The 20,625-nt window shown below is 42.6% G+C and overlaps 1 protein-coding gene across 1 annotated transcript; it reads right to left on the bottom strand.

Annotated features, from left to right (window-relative positions):
* On the bottom strand, positions 1-20,611 carry LOC123776090 (uncharacterized). Its single transcript, XM_045771911.2, has 5 exons — positions 20,500-20,611; positions 16,368-16,460; positions 13,190-13,316; positions 12,566-12,658; positions 1-4,788 (listed from the first exon to the last, which is right to left on the bottom strand). The coding sequence occupies exons 2-5, from the start codon at positions 16,380-16,382 to the stop codon at positions 3,395-3,397; spliced, it is 1,629 nt and encodes a 542-aa protein (XP_045627867.2). The 5' UTR covers positions 16,383-16,460; positions 20,500-20,611; the 3' UTR covers positions 1-3,394.
* Positions 20,612-20,625: the final 14 nt, after the last annotated feature.

Genomic DNA, 20,625 nt, shown 5'->3' with positions numbered 1-20,625 from the left:
AGAGACAGCCAGCGAGAGAGGGAACACAAGCAGGGGAGTGGGAGAGGAAGAAGCAGGCTCATAGCGGAGGAGCCTGATGTGGGGCTCGATCCCGGAACGCCGGGATCACGCCCTGAGCCGAAGGCAGACGCTTAACCGCTGTGCCACCCAGGCGCCCCCATAATTTACCAGTTTGACCAAACTGATGATCATTGAGAAATAAAAACACAATAGAGGAGCGCCTGGGTGGCTCAGTCGGTTAAGTGTTCAACTCTGGGTTTCAGTTCAGGTCATGATCTCAGGGTCGTGTGACCAAGCTCTGAATTTGGCTCTGTGCTCTAATGTGGGGTCTGTTGGAGATGATCCTTGCCAAAGAATATTACTGGAGTATCCACTTCTACATTATGTATGGATAGACACAGAACACACACATATACACAAGAGAGTTATGAATTTAATTCTACTAGGAAGGCTATGGTCTTATTTCACAAAGCCCGTAGTATGTTCTCCTGATATTACACGTCCTTGACGTTACTTTAATGGCCCCATGTTATTATGGGACCATGTGAAATTTAAACAAGTTCTTATTGGTGAACATTCATTATTTCCATTTTAAAAACTGTGACATTATTGATGTGCTTTTCATCTTCCCATTGTTTGAATCTCATAATCATATATTCCTACAGTAGGATTTCCAGATCACAGTGGCATGTTACACATTCTGCTACATACTGCTTTTCAAGACATGTATTGTCACCAAGAAAGAAAAACACTTAACTGTCATTTCTGCACCAGTGATTAATATATTTGATGAAACCACCAACTCCCCAAATTTTCTATTATTTATTTCATAGGGATGAGGTAAGAATATGGGAAGCTGACAAGCCAAATGCCCTTCAAATCTGGCATAGCTTCTACCAGAGAAGTTTGATTTTTTTTAAAAAAAATGCTACAATTAGAAGGCATACAGAAGATTACACAGAAATGCAGAAATTTAAAAATCAATGAACTCGACATTAAGAAAAATTTAATAACTGACTTTTAATGTTACTTTGAACCCTTGCCTTAACATTGTCGAGAAAATTCAATTAAGGTACAGTTATTGCAATGTTAGAATTGTTTGTCTGCAATGTGAGAAAAATCACAAAATAGAGTTGAACTTCTATAGTATAAACCAATGAACATGAGATCAAGACCCAAAAAATAACCCAACCACAGAATAGAGGCTGAGGGTGCGCCAGGAGCCAACTGCAATAGGGTACTACCAAAATAATGCTGTGGAATGCACTACTGTGTATCTCCACATTCCAATTCCTATTTGTTTCTCTGGTTTTTGCTGGTTTCCTTTTCCAGATACAATTTTTAAATATTGCACATTTTCTTTGAATAATTTAAATTCTTTTATCACTACTTTCTGCCATTTTAAGAATGTGTGTCTTGGTGTGGACCTTCTTGGGCTGATTTTTGGAGTGCTCTCTGTGCCTCCTGGATCTGGCTATGTTTCCTTCCCCACAAAAATGAAGTTTTCAGCTGCTTCTTCGAATAAACTTTTTGCCCCCTTTTCATTCTTCTTCTGGGACCCCTTTAATGCAAATGTTATTATGCTTGATGGAGTCAGAGTGCCCTAAGACTATCCTCAACTTGTATAATTTTTTTCCCCTCTTATTTGCTCAGGGTGATTACTTTCCATTACTCTGTCTTCCAGGTCATTAATTCATTCCTCTGTGTCATCTAGCCTGTTTATTCCATCAAGTGTTTTAATTTATTGTGTTCTTCATCTCTGAGTAGTTCTTTTTAATCTCTGTGGTAAGGGTCTCACTGATGTCCTCTGCTCAAGTCCAGTGAGTATCTTTATAATCATTAAACTCTCTATCTGGCATATTACTAACATCTCTTTTGCTTAGGTCTCTTGCTGTGGTTTGGTCCTGGTCTTTCATTTGGGAGATACCCCCCCTCTCCTCATTTTGTCTCTATTTCTGTGTATTATTAAAGTCAGCTATGTCTCTTGGCTCTTGAAGGTAATGGCCTCATGAAGGGGTCTGTAGTGCCCTGCAGTGCATTGTCTCCTGTTCCCTGGGAACTGTTACTTCAGGGACTATCTCCTAAGTGTGTTGCCTGTGCCTGCTGTTGTGTCCTGGCCTTTTTTTCCCTTCAGTCCAGTCATCTGTGGAAGCTCTCTTTGCCTGTTGTGAGCAGTTTGGTCCTCAGCTGGTGGGTCACATCCTAATGTGTGTTGGTCTGCATGTGAAACGAGCCCTGCTGCCACTGCCACCTCTGGACGTGATATCCCATAAAACATGCAGGCCAGGAGATGAGGTGTTGGTGGGATTTGCTTTGATCTCCTGGGGCAGGGGGCTTGCAGTGCCAGGACTGAAGCAAGTGTGACTAGGAAAGGCGGATCCATTGGACCACAGGGGGGCAGGGCTCAGTATAAGCAAGTTAGGTAAGGAGTGTTGGTGCTGCGCTGGTTCCAGCAAGTGGCCATGTGTTTATGCTGGGGGGCTGTGGAGGGAAATGGTGCCTATCAGCTCCTTTGTTCCTGGAGGGGTGTCCCTGTGATCCCTGCCTCTCCAGGCCATGCTCTGAGATGAGTAAGTCATTCTCTCTCCTGTCTGCCCCTCGCGTTTTTCAATCTGCTGATTCCTGGCTGTATCTCCACTGGTTGATTGTCATGCTCTCCCAGAGCCCAGCCCACAGAAATTGAAAATCCAGGCTTTAATTCCCACTGGTTGTAAGAACTCATGAAGTTTGACACCTCTCACTTTCAAAGCCAAATGTTACAGGGATTTGTCTTCCCCGTGTGGTCCCCCCCACCCCATGATAGTCTGTTTTTTTTTGCCTTCTGAACACCACTGGCTCTGTCCCCATCACAGACGGCCAAAGCCTGTTTCACTCTCAAACTGCATCTTTGCCCTTCCTACCTTCTTTGACAGTGCCTCTTCTCTACCTTTAGTTGACGAGTTTGTTATACCAGTCTTCAGGTCCATTTCTGGGTTACTTATGCTGATGTAAGTGTTGTCTAGCTGTATCCATGAGAGGAGGCAAGCTTAGAGTCCTCCTACTCTGCCATCTTCCCTAATTCTCTCTCTTCCCTTTGCTTCATTTAACAAACAAGTACTAAGTGCACATACAGATGCTACTCAACGTTGATTGTATAAATCCAGCAGCAAATAAACTCCCTGCCCTTGTAAACTCCCTGCCTTATTCCAGGGAACATCAACTTTAATATCCACCATTAGAGTCTGATAAGTGCCTAAAGAAAGAGTATTTCAACAGCCTGTTTCTTGAGTGATAACTACAACTGCTAAGGTTCTAACTAAAGCCCTCACTGCATCGTCTGTGTGATCTTGGGATCACCGGGATGTATTCAGCTATGGCTGAAACATTAACTTTACAGAAACGAATGTTTTCCCTCCTATGAGACTGGATGAAATTTATCACCAGCATGGACTCTGTGATGAATTTTAACATATGAACTTGAACTGAACTGCTTACCACATATCTTACATTTATAAGGTTTCTCCCCTGTGTGAACTCTCTGATGAGATTTTAGATGTCCAGATTGACTGAAGACCTTACCACACACATTACACTTGTATGGTTTCTCTCCAGTGTGGACTCTCTGATGAACTTTAAGATTTGAGGTCCTAGTAAAGTGCTTACCACATGCCCTACAAGTGTATGGGTTCTCTCCCATATGGACACTCCGGTGCACATCAAGATCCAAGCTTGTCTTATAGCCCTTCCCACACTCCTCACATTTGTAAGGTTTTTCTCTGGTGTGGACGTTCTGATGAGCTTGCAGGCATGATTTCTGACCAAATCCCTTCCCACACTCTTCACATTTGAATGGTTTTTCTCCGCTGTGGACTCGCTGATGTGTCAAAAGAGGTGAGACCCACCTGAAGCTCTTCCCACATTCCTTACAATTATAGGGTTTCTCCTCTGTGTGGAACCTCCGGTGGTAATACAGATGTGTCTTAGAAAAGAAGCTCTTTCCACATTCCTCACATTTGTGTGGTTTCTGTCCCATGTGGACTTTCTGATGGATACGAAGACGTGAACGCCAAGTATAAGACTTCCCACACTCCTCACATTTGTATGGTTTCTCTCCTGTGTGGACTATGCAATGACTATTAAGTGCCGATCGACGACGAAAGCTCTTACCACAGATATCACACTTGAACGGCTTCTCCCCAGTGTGGACTCTCTGATGGTCCTGAAGATGGCAAGCATTAATGAAGGCCTTCCCACATCCCTTACACTTATAAAGTTTCTCTCCTGAGTGTAACCTGCGATGATTACTAAGTTCTGATCTACGACTGAAGCCTTTCCCACATTCTTCACATCTGAATGGCTTCCCTATAGTGTGGACTTTCTGATGAGTTTGCAGAAGTGAGCTCTGACTAAATTCCTTACCACATTCATCACACCTATACCGTTTCTCTCCTAGGTGAACTCTCTGATGAATACGGAGTGCTGAGCTATAAAAGAAGCATTTCCCACACTCACGACATGTATGAGACTTCTCCCCTGAGTTTAACTGTTGAAGATCACAGTTGGAGGTATCACTGAAGAATTTTTTACACCCATTTCCCTGGTAAGTTTTCTGGGCTGTGTGAGTTTTAGATAGTCCTGCCCCAACCTGGCCAGGTAAATCACATTGTTTGTAGAATTGAGAACTCTTTATCATGGAGTCTTGACACCAGGTTAAATCATTAGCAATGTGTTGCCAGATTTGCCAGCAGGAAAGTTCTTCATGTGGTTCCGCTTTAGGGATAGTCTCCCTCTCATGTTGGACTTTGTCTCCTAAAATGACAGAGAATGCACATGTGGACAAATGAAGGCTTTCTTCACTGTCTTCAAGATTTAACAATTAGGAAAGAGCATGGGACTTTAATCAATCCAGGGACTATTCCCTACATCTTCTAGTGTGTATCATTGTCTCTGGTTTAAATGCCTACACAAACCAAGAGAGTCTAGTAGGCTCTTATCCGCTAAGCATCAATGAAACAAATTTAGAATCACTCCAAGCCTCATACGTGATATACAAGTTAGAAATCAAAGACTTAATAACAAAAATGAATACAGGTTAATTTTGCTGTTTCTACTGAATTTCATAAATCAGTGTAAATTCTTATTAAAAAAAAAAAAAAAAAGCTCCATACCCAGCATGGAGCCCAACACAGGGCTCATAAACCTGAGATCAAGACCTGAGCTGAGATCAAGTCAGACACAACTGACTGAGCTACACAACTGCCTCCAGTAAAATCTTAAATAGTAAATAACGCAGCAAATAAATTATATACACAATGAGGCCTCTGTCCTCAGGATCTGAGAGATAGTTCTAAGCCCCTGGAATGTCATGCCTCAAAGGAGTGCCGTGGGGTCTTCAGTCACATTAGAGAGTTTAACAATGTGATTTAGGGATGAGGTCGACCACACCAGAAAGACCAAGAATATGATTTTAGGTGGGGCTTTTAGTCACCTGCTGGTGTGGACCAAGAGACTGAAAGTAACCATATGAAACCATTGTCTACACTGGCCATATGACAGAGCTCCAATAATTTCTCTGGACACAGGATCAGGTGAGTTTCCCTAATTGGTAATATTCTGTAACTGTACACCTTCATTTTGGAAAGTAACACAATAACACATCCCTGACTCCACGGAGAGAAAACAATGGTAACTCTGCATCTGGTACTTCCCTAAAATCCCTTGCATGTACTTTTTCCTCTTGTTTGATGGTAAGGCATATCCTTCCATGTAATAAACACTAATAAGTATAACAGCATTCAGTGAATTCTACCAGTTCTTTTAGAAAATGATTCAATCTGCGGGCGCCTGGGTGGCGCAGTCGTTAAGCGTCTGCCTTCGGCTCAGGGTGTGATCCTGGCATTCTGGGATCGAGCCCCACGTCAGGCTCCTCTGCTGGGAGCCTGCTTCTCCCTCTCCCACTCCCCCTGCTTGTGTTCCCTCTCTCGCTGGCTGTCTCTCTCTCTGTCAAATAAATACATAAAATCAAGGGAGGAAGGGAGGAAGGGAGGAAGGGAGGAAGGGAGGAAGGGAGGAAAGAAGGAAGGAAGGAAGGAAGGAAGGAAGGAAGGAAGGAAGGAAGGAAATGATTCAATCTAAGGCAATTCTGGGAACCTCCCAAATCTGTAGTTGATGTTAAGTGCAGGAGGTCTGTGTAAACTGTCCCTCTAAACTTTGTAGCTGGTTAAACAATTTGCAATCCTACATATCAAGCACCCAGAACTGATTATAGCTCTATATTCTAAGTATTCCTGCAAATTCTACACAATGTGTGTAGTTCATCTTATTTTCCTGTGTTAATACACATAGTAACCGAATTGAGATACCTGAAATTAAAAAGGGAGAGGAAATTGTAGTTTTGGTGTGAAGTCAGAATACCCACAAGAAGGGTGGTGTTCCTGATAAAAGAATCAAAGGTGGCAAGAACCACTAGGGGTGAAAAGACTACAGGAAGGTTTATGCACTGGTTTCTTCTGAGGCTTCTGGACTGCCTCATTCAAAACAGAAAATCTTTGAATGCAGATAAACTGGGCTTTCACATCAGTTTTTCTGATTGAGAACTACAGCCTTTTAGTCAGCTGTAAAATAAATTTAAAATCATGCAAAAGCATTTAGGAAAAAGGGAAACTATCAGAACATAATTACTCATAGGAGTGGGGTGATTGCATGAACTGTCTTATAAAGTCATACGTATAAATCTACACACACATGAAATATTTCTTTTGGATACACTGAAAGACACATTTCCTAGTAGGATTTGTGTTCTAAAAAATCAGAAAACTTAGTTCAGGAACTCAGCAAGTCTTTCATTAAACAAAGTGTTCAAATGGAAAGGTAAGTCCTAAGGGTGAAAACTTAGAAAATTATTAATAGGTGAGTGTGTACCTCTTGGTAGATACTAGTTTATGGTTATATTTAATAAACCGTCCCTTTAAAACAGTTTTCTTTGGGGCACCTGGGTGGCTCAGTCAGTTAAACATCTGCCTTCAGCTCAGGTCATGATCCCGGGGTCCTGGGCTGGAGCCCCGCATCAGGCTCCCTATTCAGCAGGAAGTTTGTTTCTCCTTCTCCTCTGTCCCTCTGCTGCTCATGTGCTCTCTCTCTCAAATAAATAAACACAAATCTTTTAAAAAATAATAATAATAGGAGACTTTTAACACCTCACTTACATCAACGGACAGATCATCTAAACAGAAAATCAACAAGGAAACAATGGCTTCGAATGACTCACTGGAACAGATGGATTTAACAGACATATTAAGAACATTCCAGGGGCGCCTGGGTGGCACAGCGGTTAAGCGTCTGCCTTCAGCTCAGGGCGTGATCCCGGCGTTATGGGATCGAGCCCCACATCAGGCTCCTCTGCTATGAGCCTGCTTCTTCCTCTCCCACTCCCCCTGCTTGTGTTCCCTCTCTCCCTGGCTGTCTCTATCTCTGTCGAATGAATAAATAAAAAAAAAAAAAATCTAAAAAGAAAAAAAAAAAAAAGAACATTCCATCCCACGACAGCAGAATACACATTCTTTTCAAGTGCACATGGGACGTTCTCCAGAACAAATCACATATTAGGCCACAAAACAAGTATGAACAAATTCAAGATCAAAGTCGTACCAGGCATCTTTTCCAACCACAGTGCCATGAAACTAGAAGTCAACCACAAGAAAAGATCTGGAAAGACCACAAATACATGCAAGTTAAATAACATGTTAGTAAACAAGGAATGGGTCAACCAAGAAATAAAAGAAGAAATAAAAAGTACATGGAAATAAATGAAAATATAACAGTCCAAAACCTTTGGGATGTAGAAAACACAGTTCATTTTTTAAAAAGATTTTATTTATTTATTTATTTATTTATTTATTTGAGAGAGAGCAAGCACAAGCTGGGGAGAGGAGCAGAGGGTGAGGGACAAGCAGACTCGCAACTTAGCAGGGAGCTCCATGTGGGACTCAGTCCCAGGACCCTGGGATCACCACCTGAGCCAAAGGCAGATGCTTAACTGACTGAGCCACCCCGGCGCCCAGAAAAAGCAGTTCTAAGAGGGAAGTTTATATCATTCCAGGCTGACCTCAAGAAGCAAGAAAAATCTCAAACAACCTAACTTTACACCTAAAGGAGCTAGAAAAGGAACAAACAAAACCTAAAATCAGCAGGAGGAAGGAAGTAATAAAGATCAGAGCAGAAATAAATGATATAGAAACAATAATGAAATTAGGAACTGATTCTTTGAAAAAAATCAGTAAAATTGATAAATCTCTAACCAGACTCATCAAGAGAAAAAGAGAAAGGACTCAAGCAAATATAATCACAAATGAGAGAAGAGAAATAACCAGCCACAGAAATACAAATAATTATAAAAGAATACTATGAAAAACTATATGCCAACAAACTGGATAACCTAGAAGAAATGGGTAAATCCCTAGAAACATATAACCTACCCAAACTGGAACAGAAAGAAATAGAACACTTGAACACACCAATTATCGCAAAGAAATTGAATCAGTAATCTAAAAAGTCCCAACAAACACATGTCTAGCACCAGATGGCTTCACGAGGAAATTATGCCAAGCCAAACTATCCCAAAAATAGAAAAGAAAGGAAAACTTCCAAATTCATTCTATGAGGACAGTATTACCCAGACACCAAAACCAGAAAGACACCACAAAAAAAGAGAACAGGCCAGTATCTTTGAAGAACACAGACACAAAAATCCTCAACAAATTACTAGCAAACTGAATCCAACAATATATTAAATAGATCATTCACCACAATCAAGGGGGTTTATTCCTGGCTTACAAGGGTGGTTCGACATTTGCAGATCAATCAATGTGATACATCACATCAATAAGAGAAAGGATAAGAACCATCTGATCATTTGAATAGATGTGGAAAAAGCAGTTGACAAAGTACAACACCCACTCATGGTAAAACCCCTCGACAAAGTAGGTTTAAAGGGAACATAAAGGCCATATATGAAAATCCCCCAGGTAACATCATCCTCAAAGGGAAAAGACTGAGAACTTTTTCTCTACAGTCAGAAATAAGACAGGGATGTCCACTCCCAGCACTGTTATTTAACATAATCCTGGAAGTCCTGGGCTCAGCAAGTAACAAAAAGAAATAAAAGGCATCCAAACTGGTAAGGAAGAAGTTAAACTTTTACTATTTGCAGATGACGTGATACTATATATAGAAAACCCGAACACTCCACCAAAAAGCTGCTAGAACTAATAAATTAATTCAGTAAAGTCACAGGATACGAAAACAATGTACAGAAATGTTGCGTTTCTACACACCAATAATGAAACAGAACTAGAAATTAAGGAATCAATCCCATTTACATTGCACCAAAAATAATGAGATACCTAGGAATAAAGCTAACCAAAGAGGTGAAAGACCTGTACCCTGAAACTATGAAACACTGATAAAAGAAACTGAAGAGGACACAAAGAAATGGAACGACATTCCACGCTCACGGACTGGAAGAACAAATATTGTTAAAATGTCTATACTGCCCAAAGCAATCTACACATTTACTGCAATCCCGATCAAAACACCTGTCAGAATGGCTAAAATCAAAAACACAAGAAACAAGTGTTGGGGAGGATGTGGAGAAAAAGAAACCCTCGTGCACTGTTGGTGGGGATGCAAGCTGGTGCAGTCACTGTGGAAAACAGGATGGAGGTTCCTGAAAAAGTTAAAAATAGAGCTACCCTACAACCCAGCAATTGCACTATTGGGTATGTACGCAAAGAATACTTAAACACTAATGCGAAGGGGTACATGCATCCCAAGTTTACAGCAGCGTTGTTCACAACAGCCAAATGATGGAAGCAGCCCGAGTGTCCAGACTGATGAACAGATAAAGAAGATGTGGTGTGTGTGGGTGTGTGTATTCACACACACACAAATGGAATATTATTCTGCCATCAAAAAGAATGAAATCTTGCCATTTGCAATGACATGAATGGATCCAGAGAGTATAATGTTAAGTAAAGTAAGTCAGAGAAAGACACATACCATACGATTTTGCTCATACAGGGAATTTAAGAAAGAAGACAAATGAGCAAAGGAGGAAAAAAAAGAAAAAGAGACAAACCAAGAAACTATAGACAACTTATGGTGACCAGAGGGGAGCTTGGACACTGTGTGTTATATTAACTGGAATTAAAATTAAAAAAAAAAAAAAAGTTTTTCTTCCCAGAAATGACTATGCCCCCTCTACAAAAGGAAAGCCACAGGGAAAGCACATTCCCTGGTGTGGTCACAACCACAATGCTTGGAGGTTTCCCTGGGATCTGGATCAAGTGCTCACACAGAAACACACAATCAGGGGCGCCTGGGTGGCTCAGCCGTCAAGCGTCTGCCTTCGGCTCGGGTCGTGATCTCAGGGTCCTGGAATGAAGTCCCTGCTCAGCGGGAAGCCTGCTTCTCCCTCTCACACTCCCCTTGCTTGTGTTGCCTCTCTCACTGTCTCTGTCAAATAAATAAATAAAATCTTTAAAAAAGAAAAAAAAAAGAAACACACAATCACACTCCAAGTCATCTCAACAGGTAGAAATTGGATAGGCAGCCATCTGAAGACAAGTCATATTCCTCAATATCCTCAATGCACTCTGGTTTATGGTCACTTATTAGCTGTTGCCGTGAGTCACGGAGTGACTGGTGAAAGGAAGCTTATGCCCTGGCTTCTTACAAGGCTTCTGGGCTATTTGAGAACAGAGTGGAAAAACTTTGGATATAGATAAACTGGTCTTTTGCATCTGTTTTTTAAGTTGCAAACTAAAGACCTTTAGTGAGCTGTGAAATAAACATAAAAGCCTGTAATAAGCATTCAGAAAAATAAACTATCCTGCATCACCAACAGCAAGAAATACAGTTAAATTCTCCTATCCATTACTTCATTTGCAAAGTCAGTAAATATTTACAGATATCTACCACATCCTTCCACTGTCGAGGCAGCGAGGACACATCAATAACCAAAACAATGAAAATTCTCCTGCTGCAGACTCTACCCACCGGGGAGAGAGAAGTGAGGGGTAAACAAAAACGTCTGAGACACAACAGAAGGCAAGAGGAGTAAAGACAGCACTGTATTTTACACAGAATGGTCGGAAGGCCTGTGTCGTGGTATTAGAACAGAGAACCTGAGAGAAGAAGAAGAGAAGAACCAGTAGGATTTTCGGTGAAAGAACATTCCAGGCACAATGAAGAAGGAATGGATCCCAAGGGAGAAGCTTCTTGTAACAGACTTAATAATGGTTCCTGAAAGATGTCCATGTCCAATCTCCAGAGCCTGTGAACATGTGATATTAATTGGGTTGCAGATCGAATGCAAGGTGCTAATCAGCTGATCAGAAAAACAGGAAACTCATTCTGGATTATCTGGGAGGGAGCAATGTCATCAGACGGGTCCTAAAAGGCAGCAGACAGAAAGGAATGCAGCCTTGTAGACACCTTGATATTATCCCAGTGGGATGTGTCAGGGTTCACACCTGAAGGACAAAAACACAACAGAAGTTTATTGTTTAGTCTGTTATATTCACAGTAATTTGATAAGGCAGCAACAGGCGACGTACAGTATCCTTGGCAGGTCTGAGTAACAGCAGAGAGCACAACGTGGGTGGAAAAATGGAGCGAGAGAGGCACCTGGATGGCTCCCTCAGTAGAGCATACGACTCTCGATCTCGAGATCAGAAGTTCAAGCCCCATGTTGGGTGTAGAGATTACTTAAAAATGAAAAAAAAACCCCAAAACCTTGGGGGGGAAAATGGAACAAGAGAGAGAGGACAGAAGATGTATTCAAAGGAAAGGGATTGGGGATGCAGAGCAGACCATGGCGGGGGGGACTCCAGGAGCCACTTTAAGTAGTTTTAACTTTAAGGCAGGGAAAAAAAAAAGAAGCCATGATGGATTTTTTTTTTTAAAATATTTTATTTATTTATTTGACAGAGAGAGACAGCCAGCGAGAGAGAGAACACAAGCGGGGGGAGTGGGAGAGGAAGAAGCAAGCTCCTAGCAGAGGAGCCTGATGCGGGGCTCGATCCCAGAACGCCGGGACCACGCCCTGAGCCAAAGGCAGACGCTTAACGACTGCGCCACCCAGGCGCCCCTCCATGATGGATTTTTTTAAAAGATTTTATTTATTTATTTGAGAGAGAGGGAGCACGAGTGGTGGGGGGTGGGGGTGTTAAGGGGAGAGGGACAAACAGACTCCCCGCGGAGCAGGGAGCCTGATGTGGGACTCAACATCACAACCTGAGCCGAAGTCAGACGCTTAACCGACTGAGCCACCCAGGCGCCCAGGCACAGTGGATTTTGCCCAGAGGAATGGCGATCTCAATTACATTGCCTAAGGGTCACTTTGGCTGCTCGGTGGAGAACAGATATAGGATGAGAAGGGTGGGAGCGGGACAGCTCATACAAAGGCTGTTGTAAGAATCCAGGAAAGACGTTTGGCAATTTATAACAAGGCGATGGAAAGAAGCACGGAGGAATGTCAAACGGACGGGAGAGTTCCCTCCAAGACTCATGGTTACTTGGTTCTTACCCGAATTGCCTTTTCTTTGGGTTGTTAACTTCACCATCCAAAACTTTTCTTCCCTTACCAAGTGGCCCACATCTCGTCTGAATGGTTGATGCCCTGGGAGCACACAGAATCATATGCTTAAAGTCAACACGTTCTCGGTAAAATTCACCAGAAAATGAGGTTCCCACTACATATTCTTCAAGCAATCAGGAGCAATGTTTTTCAAATTTTTTTTTCATGACCCATTTGAAGAAATATAATTTGCCAAGTCTCCTACACATACATAGAATGAGTTAGGAAGTACTTACTCGTCTTTGATTTTTTTGCAAGAGTGAGAAAAGCATTGCTATGATCTAATTGGTTTATTTCATTAAAAGTTGATAACAGGACTCATTGTACCGGTTTTATAATTCATTATAGGGTCAGACATACATAAGGTAGAGCTCCATTTACATTTCTTCAACAAAACAAAGATTTGCCTGTTGATAAAAAAACAAATAATGCGCTCTCTGAGTCCCACGTATATTAGGAAAGTCAGATCCCCAAACTCAGAACCAGTTCAAGGGCCCCAAAGCCTCAAAAACCCAACAATATGAAGCCGCTCCTGGAGAATAACATTCAGTTACAGAAGGCTCATGTCCTCACCCACGGAGACCAGGTTCCCGAAGTTCTCCAGCATCACGTCTCGGTACAGCTCCCTCTGGGCGGGGTCCAGCAGCCCCAGCTCCTCCTCCGTGAAGACCACTGCCACGTCCTTGAACGTCAGCGCCTCCTACAACACCAAGCACATGTCGTCTCAATCTCACAACCAACCTTCACTGAGAGCAACAGAGCCAAGACATGTATCTTCTTTTCTTTTTTTTTTTTTTTAAGATTTTATTTATTTATTTGACAGACAGAGACACAGCCAGCGAGAGAGGGAACACAAGCAGGGGGAGTGGGAGAGGAAGAAGCAGGCTTCCCAGTGGAGCAGGGAGCCCGATGCGGGGCTCGATCCCAGGACCCTGGGATCACGCCCTGGGCTGAAGGCAAACACTTCCCAACTGAGCCACCCAGGCGCCCCAAGAGATGTATCTTCTTATCACTTTTACTCAACAGAATGGCTAACATTCCTGACCCTTGGTTTCCTGTGTGAACCTGAGCGGGTTTCTTACATTTTACATATGTAAGTGGAAAATAAGATGAGGAACCCTCTTAAACAGCAGCTCTAAGGAGTTAATGCAGAGACAAAACTAAGTGCCTGGCAAACCCAGCAAGACTGGATGTTTTTTTTTTTTTTTTTTTTTTTTGTTTTTTTTTTTAAAGATTTTATTTATTTATGTGACAGAGAGACAGCCAGCGAGAGAGGGAACACAGCAGGGGGAGTGGGAGAGGAAGAAGCAGGCTCCTAGCAGAGGAGCCCGATGTGGGACTCGATCCCGGTACGCCGGGATCACGCCCTGAGCCGAAGGCAGACGCTTTAACGACTGCGCTACCCAGGCGCCCCAAGACTGGATGTTTTAAACTAAAGTTATACCTCAATTTATAACTGGAGGCAACCAAGATGTCCCTTAGGTGGTAAATGGGTTAAAAAAAAAAAAAAAAAAGGGACCAGAGTAGAATTTAAGGATTAAAAAAAAAGAGCTATCAAGCCATGAAAAGACATGGAGTTACCTTAAATTCATATGACTAAGTTAAAGAAGTCCATCGGGAAGGCTACCTACTGTATGAATCCAACCACACGATACTCTGCAAAAGGTAAAACTATGGAGACTATAAAAAGATCAGTAATTGGCAGGAGTTAGGGGAAGGGAGGGATAAATAGGTAGAACACAGAGGATTTTTAGGGCACTGAAAGTACTATGTAGGATACTATAATGGTGGGGCCACATCATTACAAATTTGTCCAAACCAACGGAAAGAACAACATCAAGGGTGAATCCTAAAGTAATCTATGGACTCTCGGTGATAACGACGTGCTGATACCGGTTCATCCACTGTAACAAGTGTATGACTCTGGTGGCGGATGTTGATAATGGGAGAGTCTGTGGGTGTGTGGGGGCAGGGTGGGAAATCTCGGTACTTTCTGCTGGATTTTACTGGGAATGTTAAACTGCTCCCCAAAATGAAGTCTATGTATATTCACATATACACAAACCTGAGGTTATACATTACTTGGAAAAAAACTAATACATGACGGAATAAAAGGAGACCAGTAAGTGACAGGCAGGGTATGACTCAGACATAAGAAAGACAGAATCTAGCTCTTCCCGCGTGAAAACCTCCAACGAGATTTGCATAAGGCAGCAGTTAGAGAGAGCCTACTGCGCTGTGCCGTGTTGGAATATTCTATCTACAAAACTCTAACGTGGCACGTATCAAATGTACTTTTTCATTACTGAGCTCCTAGTACACTGAGGAGAAAAAATAGGCAGCTTATTTGGAGAAGAGATTTTTTGCAGAAGAAGACTGTAGGCAGGAAAATGATCACTGCAGTCCTGCTTCACACAAACTCCTAAGCCACCTTAATGTGTAGGAGCAGTAGGTAGTTAAAACTTAGGGGCGCCTGGGGGCGCCTGGGTGGCACAGTCGTTAAGCGTCTGCCTTCGGCTCAGGGCGTGATCCCGGCATTCTGGGATCGAGCCCCACATCAGGCTTCTCTGCTGGAAGCCTGCTTCTTCCTCTCCCACTCCCCCTGCTGTGTTCCCTCTCTCGCTGGCTGTCTCTCTCTGTCAAAATAAATAAATAAAATCTTTAAAAAAAAAAAAAATTAGGGGCGTCTGGGTGGCACAGCAGTTAGGCGTCTGCCTTCGGCTCAGGGCGTGATCCCAGGGTCCTGGGATCGAGCCCTGCATCGGGTTCCCTGATCCACTGGGAAGCCCGCTTCTTCCTCTCCCACTCCCCCTGCTTGTGTTCCCTCTCTCGCTGGCTGTCTCTATCTCTGTCGAATAAATAAATAAAATCTTGAAAAAAAAATTAAAAATTTAATTTTTAAAAACTTAATTAATTTAATAGAGATATGGGGGCGCCTAGGTGGCTCGGTCGTTAAGCATCTGCCTTCAGCTCAGGGCGTGATCCCAGGACCCTGGGATCAAGCCCCGCATCGGGCTCCTCCGCTGGGAGGCTGTTTCTTCCTCTCCCACTCCCCCTGCTTGTGTCCCCTCTCTTGCTGGCTGTCTCTCTGTCAAAGAGATAGATAAAATCTTTAAAAAAATAATTTAATAGGGATATGATATAACCATAAATAATGAACGTTCTATAATGTTAAACAAAGCACAAGTCAGTAACAGATAAAGACCATGAGTATTAATAAATTTATGAATGTACATGAGAAAGAGTATGAGAAAATAAAAAGTTAATGTGTCAGCAGTGAAGGAAGCAGGAGAACTGGTCATTCCTATTCAATGGTCTATTTTTTGAAATAAATTTATTTTTGAAATTTTTGAAAGAAATGTATTTATTTTTTGAAATAAAATGAATTTATTTTTGAAATAAAATGAATAATGACAAAACAAATGTTAAAAACAAACACAGAGCAAATAGGTCACTTAGCCTCATGTTCTCCTTGAGTCACCCCAAGAAAAGAAAAAAACATGTAACTTTTTTTGGGAGGGGGAGAGCACATGAGAGAGTGTGAGCTGGAGGCAGGGGCAGAGAGGGAGAGAGGGAATCCCAAGGAGGCTCCATGCTGAGCACAGAGCCAAAGCGAGCTCGATCTCAGGATCCCTCAGCCAAAATCAAGAATCGGACGCTTAACCGACTGAGTCACCCAGGTGTCCTCAACATGTAACATTCTGAGTAGTGAAATGGAATTTTAACAGCAAGAAAGGCAAGCCATATGCACCTTGAATGTGGTCATTTCTTTCTTCCTACGTCTGAAGAGGTACAGATTCCTGGATACGGAGTCCTGGCAAGGCAGCCCTCTGCCTGGTCGTGTCTGGAAAGGCAGAGAAGGACATGAAAGGGTGCCCGGGGATGCTGCTCGCCTACATGAATGCTCACTGGGAACACAGCCAAGGAGCCCCTTCCTTGGGGTGGCTGCTGCTGTCCACAGAGCGAAGAGCAGATCATGGCATGGCTACTCCACTCCTGCACAACACACACGCTGGTTATTGTGTGTTGCCTTGTGCTATCTTGTGGCTCCCGAGGTAGCAGTTCAGATTCCGATATGATGGAAACTGAGACAACATAATGCATCAAGCAAGATCATCTCTGGGCAACACTATCTGGGTTCAAATCCTACCTCAGCTTCTCAATAATTGTATCATCTCGGGCACAGTACTAACATCTCTTTTCCCCAATTTTGTCATCTGTACAACTGGGGCAACAATATTTCCAACTCATGGAACTGTTGAGAGCTGGACAACACTTCAAATACACTCAGGGTTTCTTATTTTTGTAGCTCTAGTAAAAAAAAAAAAAAGACACTCTGCAGGATGAAATTGCTCTTATACATGTGATTTCTACCAAAAGACACTGTAGGACACAGGAATGAACCTCTGACGTTGATTGTTCTGTTGTGTGAAGGTCACTTGTAACCTCTGAAAAATCCATTAACTCTGCCTCATTGTCTTCCCTACTATTGTGTTACCTTAGTGATAATTTTTCAATTGTTGTGGACAACTGTTTCCCCAAACAATAACAACATTGGTTTCCAGTATCTATTAAGAAACATACGATGCTGGGGGGTGGGGACAGTATGATGAAGCCAGTCTGGAAAACCGTTTTGGCAGTTTGTCAAAAAGTTAAACCAAAAGCTACCAGTCAGCCAAGCAATTCTACTCCTTGGTATCTACCCAAGAGAAATGAAAACTTATCTCCAAACAAAAACATGTACTTACATACTTATAAAACTGTTATCTGTAAGAACCCCAAACTGGAAACAACGAAGATGTCCACCCATGGATGAATGGACAAAGTGTGGTACGTCCACAATGAAATATTAATGGGCAATAAAAAGGAATAAAATTATGATGTATACAAGATGGATGAACCTTGGAAATCACACATGTGAAAGAAGACAGTCATGAAAGCCCACATCTTGTATGATCCCATTTAAATAAAGGGTTCACGGGGCGCCTGGGTGGCACAGCAGTTGGGCATCTGCCTTCGGCTCAGGGCGTGATCCCAGCGTTCTGGGTTCGAGCCCCACATCAGGCTCCTCTGCTATGAGCCTGCTTCTTCCTCTCCCACTCCCCCTGCTTGTGTTCCCTCTCTCGCTGGCTGTCTCTCTATCTCTGTTAAATAAATAAATAAAATCTTTAAAAATAAATAAATAAATAAATAAATAAATAAATAAATAAATAAAGGGTTCACAATACAGAGACAGAAAAGAAGTTAGTGGTTGTCTGGGGTTGTTGAGAACAGGGATTAACAAATAAATGGTAACAAGGGGTCTTACTGGAGGAATGAAAATGTTCTAAAATTGAATGATGGCGATAGCTGCACCACTCAATGTTACAAAAATCACTGAACTGTATACACGCAAAGGGAAAATTCTGACATGTAAAACAGAGATCAACTAAGTTGTTTTTAAGAATCGTCTGATAAGCAACATCTCATTTAAATTAATAAACCTGGACTCAGAGTCCATATAGAATTTATATTTGACTGAATGAAAAAAGCAGCAGGAGGAAAAGGGATGCTGATCTTTACAACAGAAAGCCCACTAATAATGTGAAACTTTAATTACAAAAAGAAAAACAGTGACTTCAGTGGTAAAATGGCACAGACATCCGATTCACCAAGTGAACAAAACTGACATCACCAATATAGAAACCAAAATACGTCCTTCAGCTCCTGTTATGCTGACCGAAAAGGCCACCTCACCACTTCTGTGCTATTGCTACCAACAACGCATAATCCGAATCAAACTGTGAAATACATCACATAAAATTCAAAAGATGGACTTTTCTGATCCGACTTGCCTACACATCATGAACAAAAACGTCACGAACAAAATAATGAAGGATGAGGAATCATTCTGGATTAAAGGAGACAACAGAAAACATGACAGCAAAAGGCAGCCCACAAAATTGGATTTAATCAGGGGAAAACAGTTACAAGGATTTTAAATGAAAAACAGAACAAATTTAAATATGGACTGTGGGTCACATAATAGCATATTAACAATGTAATTTTCTGATTTTGATCAAGATACTGTGATTATAGAAGAGAATATCCTGGTTCCTAGAAAATAAACACTATTTAAAGGAAAAACACAGGCCTAAAATGGCATCATTTAGGCCAAGTCACCCAACTGGGTCCTAATGCCTAACCTAATTGCTGTTTCAACCTCCCCCAGAAACACAGTCTTAACTAGTCACTCAGGAATTTTCTGATAAGCACCCATGAAGTTACTCTGACACACAGGCCCTCTCCATCCCTTCAAGATGCAGTAATCTGCATAAGCCCCTCTGCTCTTCCCTCCAAGGGAAAGTGACCTTGCCTGAAACAATCCTTTCTTTCCTCTTGCTAATAACTTCCTTGCCCCAGCCTCCTTCCTACAAAAACCTTGCATTTTGTACAACTCCTGGGAGCTGCCTTCTGCTTGCTTTATGGGATGCTGCCCAGTTTACACATCATTTAATAAAGCCAATTAAGCCCTCAAATTTACTCAGCTGACTTTCTGTTAACCATACAGATATTTAGGGACAAAGAGGTATGGTCTACAGCATAATCTCAGATTCTTTGGGGGAAAAGAAAGAGATGCGTGAAGGAAAAAAAGGGCAAGGGCAGTTGAGAGCTGGCAGCAGCTAGGCCTTGAAGTTTTCAGCTCATCATAAATAATTTCAAGAGTATCAGCAATTTTCAGACATAATTACTTAGTGACAATGGTGCAACAAGAAATGCAGTCTTTTTTGAGACAAAGGCCAAGGAAAGAAAAGGAGGCTCTGAAATACAATTATGTCTTTGTCCTTGAGAAATCAGGGGATATTCTGCCCCCGCCCTGTCCCTCCTCCTTTCCAGCCAGAAACGGTTTGGGAGTGTTCACCTTAAAAATAAAACTGCCAGTTATTTTACTGGAATAGCAGAGAACTGCAATCCAGGACAAGCAAGATATGGCAAAACCATAGGCAAACCCACAGAACAAAGGAGAGGAATACTCGTACACGGAAAAGGGAGAAATTGGGAATGCTGTCATAAACAAAAAGTCCACTGGAATAAACTGGGGCTTGGAAGTACAGCGGCTTTCATCGGCTAAGTTTTGACAATCTCTCATTGGCTGGGCTGACTCAGGGGGAGGAAAGTCACTCTTCCTTCCTCTGAGATAGTAACTAATAGCTAAAATAGTATCAGGTGGTCTCTTCCAAGTGTGTCTGCAATTGACAAGAGTTACGGTAGGGTATGAGGGCTTTCCCCCTGCCAGCCTTTTCCTTTTATTAATTTTCACAGGAGTAACTCCTCAGAAGGGGTTCGGGACTATCAAGCTTCCCACAGGGATCAAAAAGAAGTGCCAGGAGTCACTGCAGCCACGATATTCGTGGCTGTCCGGTTACTAAGCACTTAACGAAATTAAAGTCTAATACTAAGAGACCACCATTCACCACGGCGCAGGAATTGTCCTTACGACTTTTATTTACACCATCTCGCTTGATTCTCAAACCACTGGATTAGAGGAAGGTAGGAATGTCATCCCAATTTTACAAAAAAAAAAAAAAAAAAAAAAAAAAAGTACAACACTGGAGACAAAAATGTAAGTAAGTGTCCCAATGACCAACCGCGCTACAAGGGCAGAGCGAGAGAAAGGTGGGCGGCCTGGGAAGGCAGGACCCCCGGCGAAGAAGAGTCCGGGAGACCCTCACCAGGCCATACGCTGCTCAACTTCCCCAGACGCCAAGAGGGTCCCTGGAGGCGAACGCCACTCCAGCCCTCAAGCCACCTCTCTCGAGCGCAGCTCTTTCCCCCAAATCAATGGCCAGTGGTACTGGCACCCAGGGAAGTTCAAGAGGGTCCCGAACCCAGAACCTACTCACCACAGCGACACAGTCCGCAGCGGTGGCCGCTCCAACCTGGCCACCTGAGCGGAAGTGCCTGAGACCGCCCCGCCCCAGGCTGCGCTGGGCATCGACTACCCAGAATTCCTCTCTCCCGGCAGCCTT

The sequence above is a fragment of the Ursus americanus genome, chromosome 21 (assembly GCF_024610735.1).
Source record: "Ursus americanus isolate L20-20 chromosome 21, mUrsAme1.1.p, whole genome shotgun sequence".
In the NCBI taxonomy this organism is placed as follows: domain Eukaryota; kingdom Metazoa; phylum Chordata; class Mammalia; order Carnivora; family Ursidae; genus Ursus; species Ursus americanus.
The sequence above is the reverse complement of the archived record's forward strand: the minus strand, read 5'-3'. Positions and strand labels throughout refer to the sequence as shown.

What these genes read in the sequence shown, in the direction of transcription:
- LOC123776090 (XM_045771911.2), bottom strand. An exon ending in CGGGAACCTGGTCTCCGTGG is followed by an intron (nt 12,659 to 13,189) that starts GTGAGGACATGA and finishes GTGTGCTCCCAG; the next exon opens with GGCATCAACCATTCAGACGA. An exon ending in CCAAAGAAAAGGCAATTCGG is followed by an intron (nt 4,789 to 12,565) that starts GTAAGAACCAAG and finishes CTGTCATTTTAG; the next exon opens with GAGACAAAGTCCAACATGAG.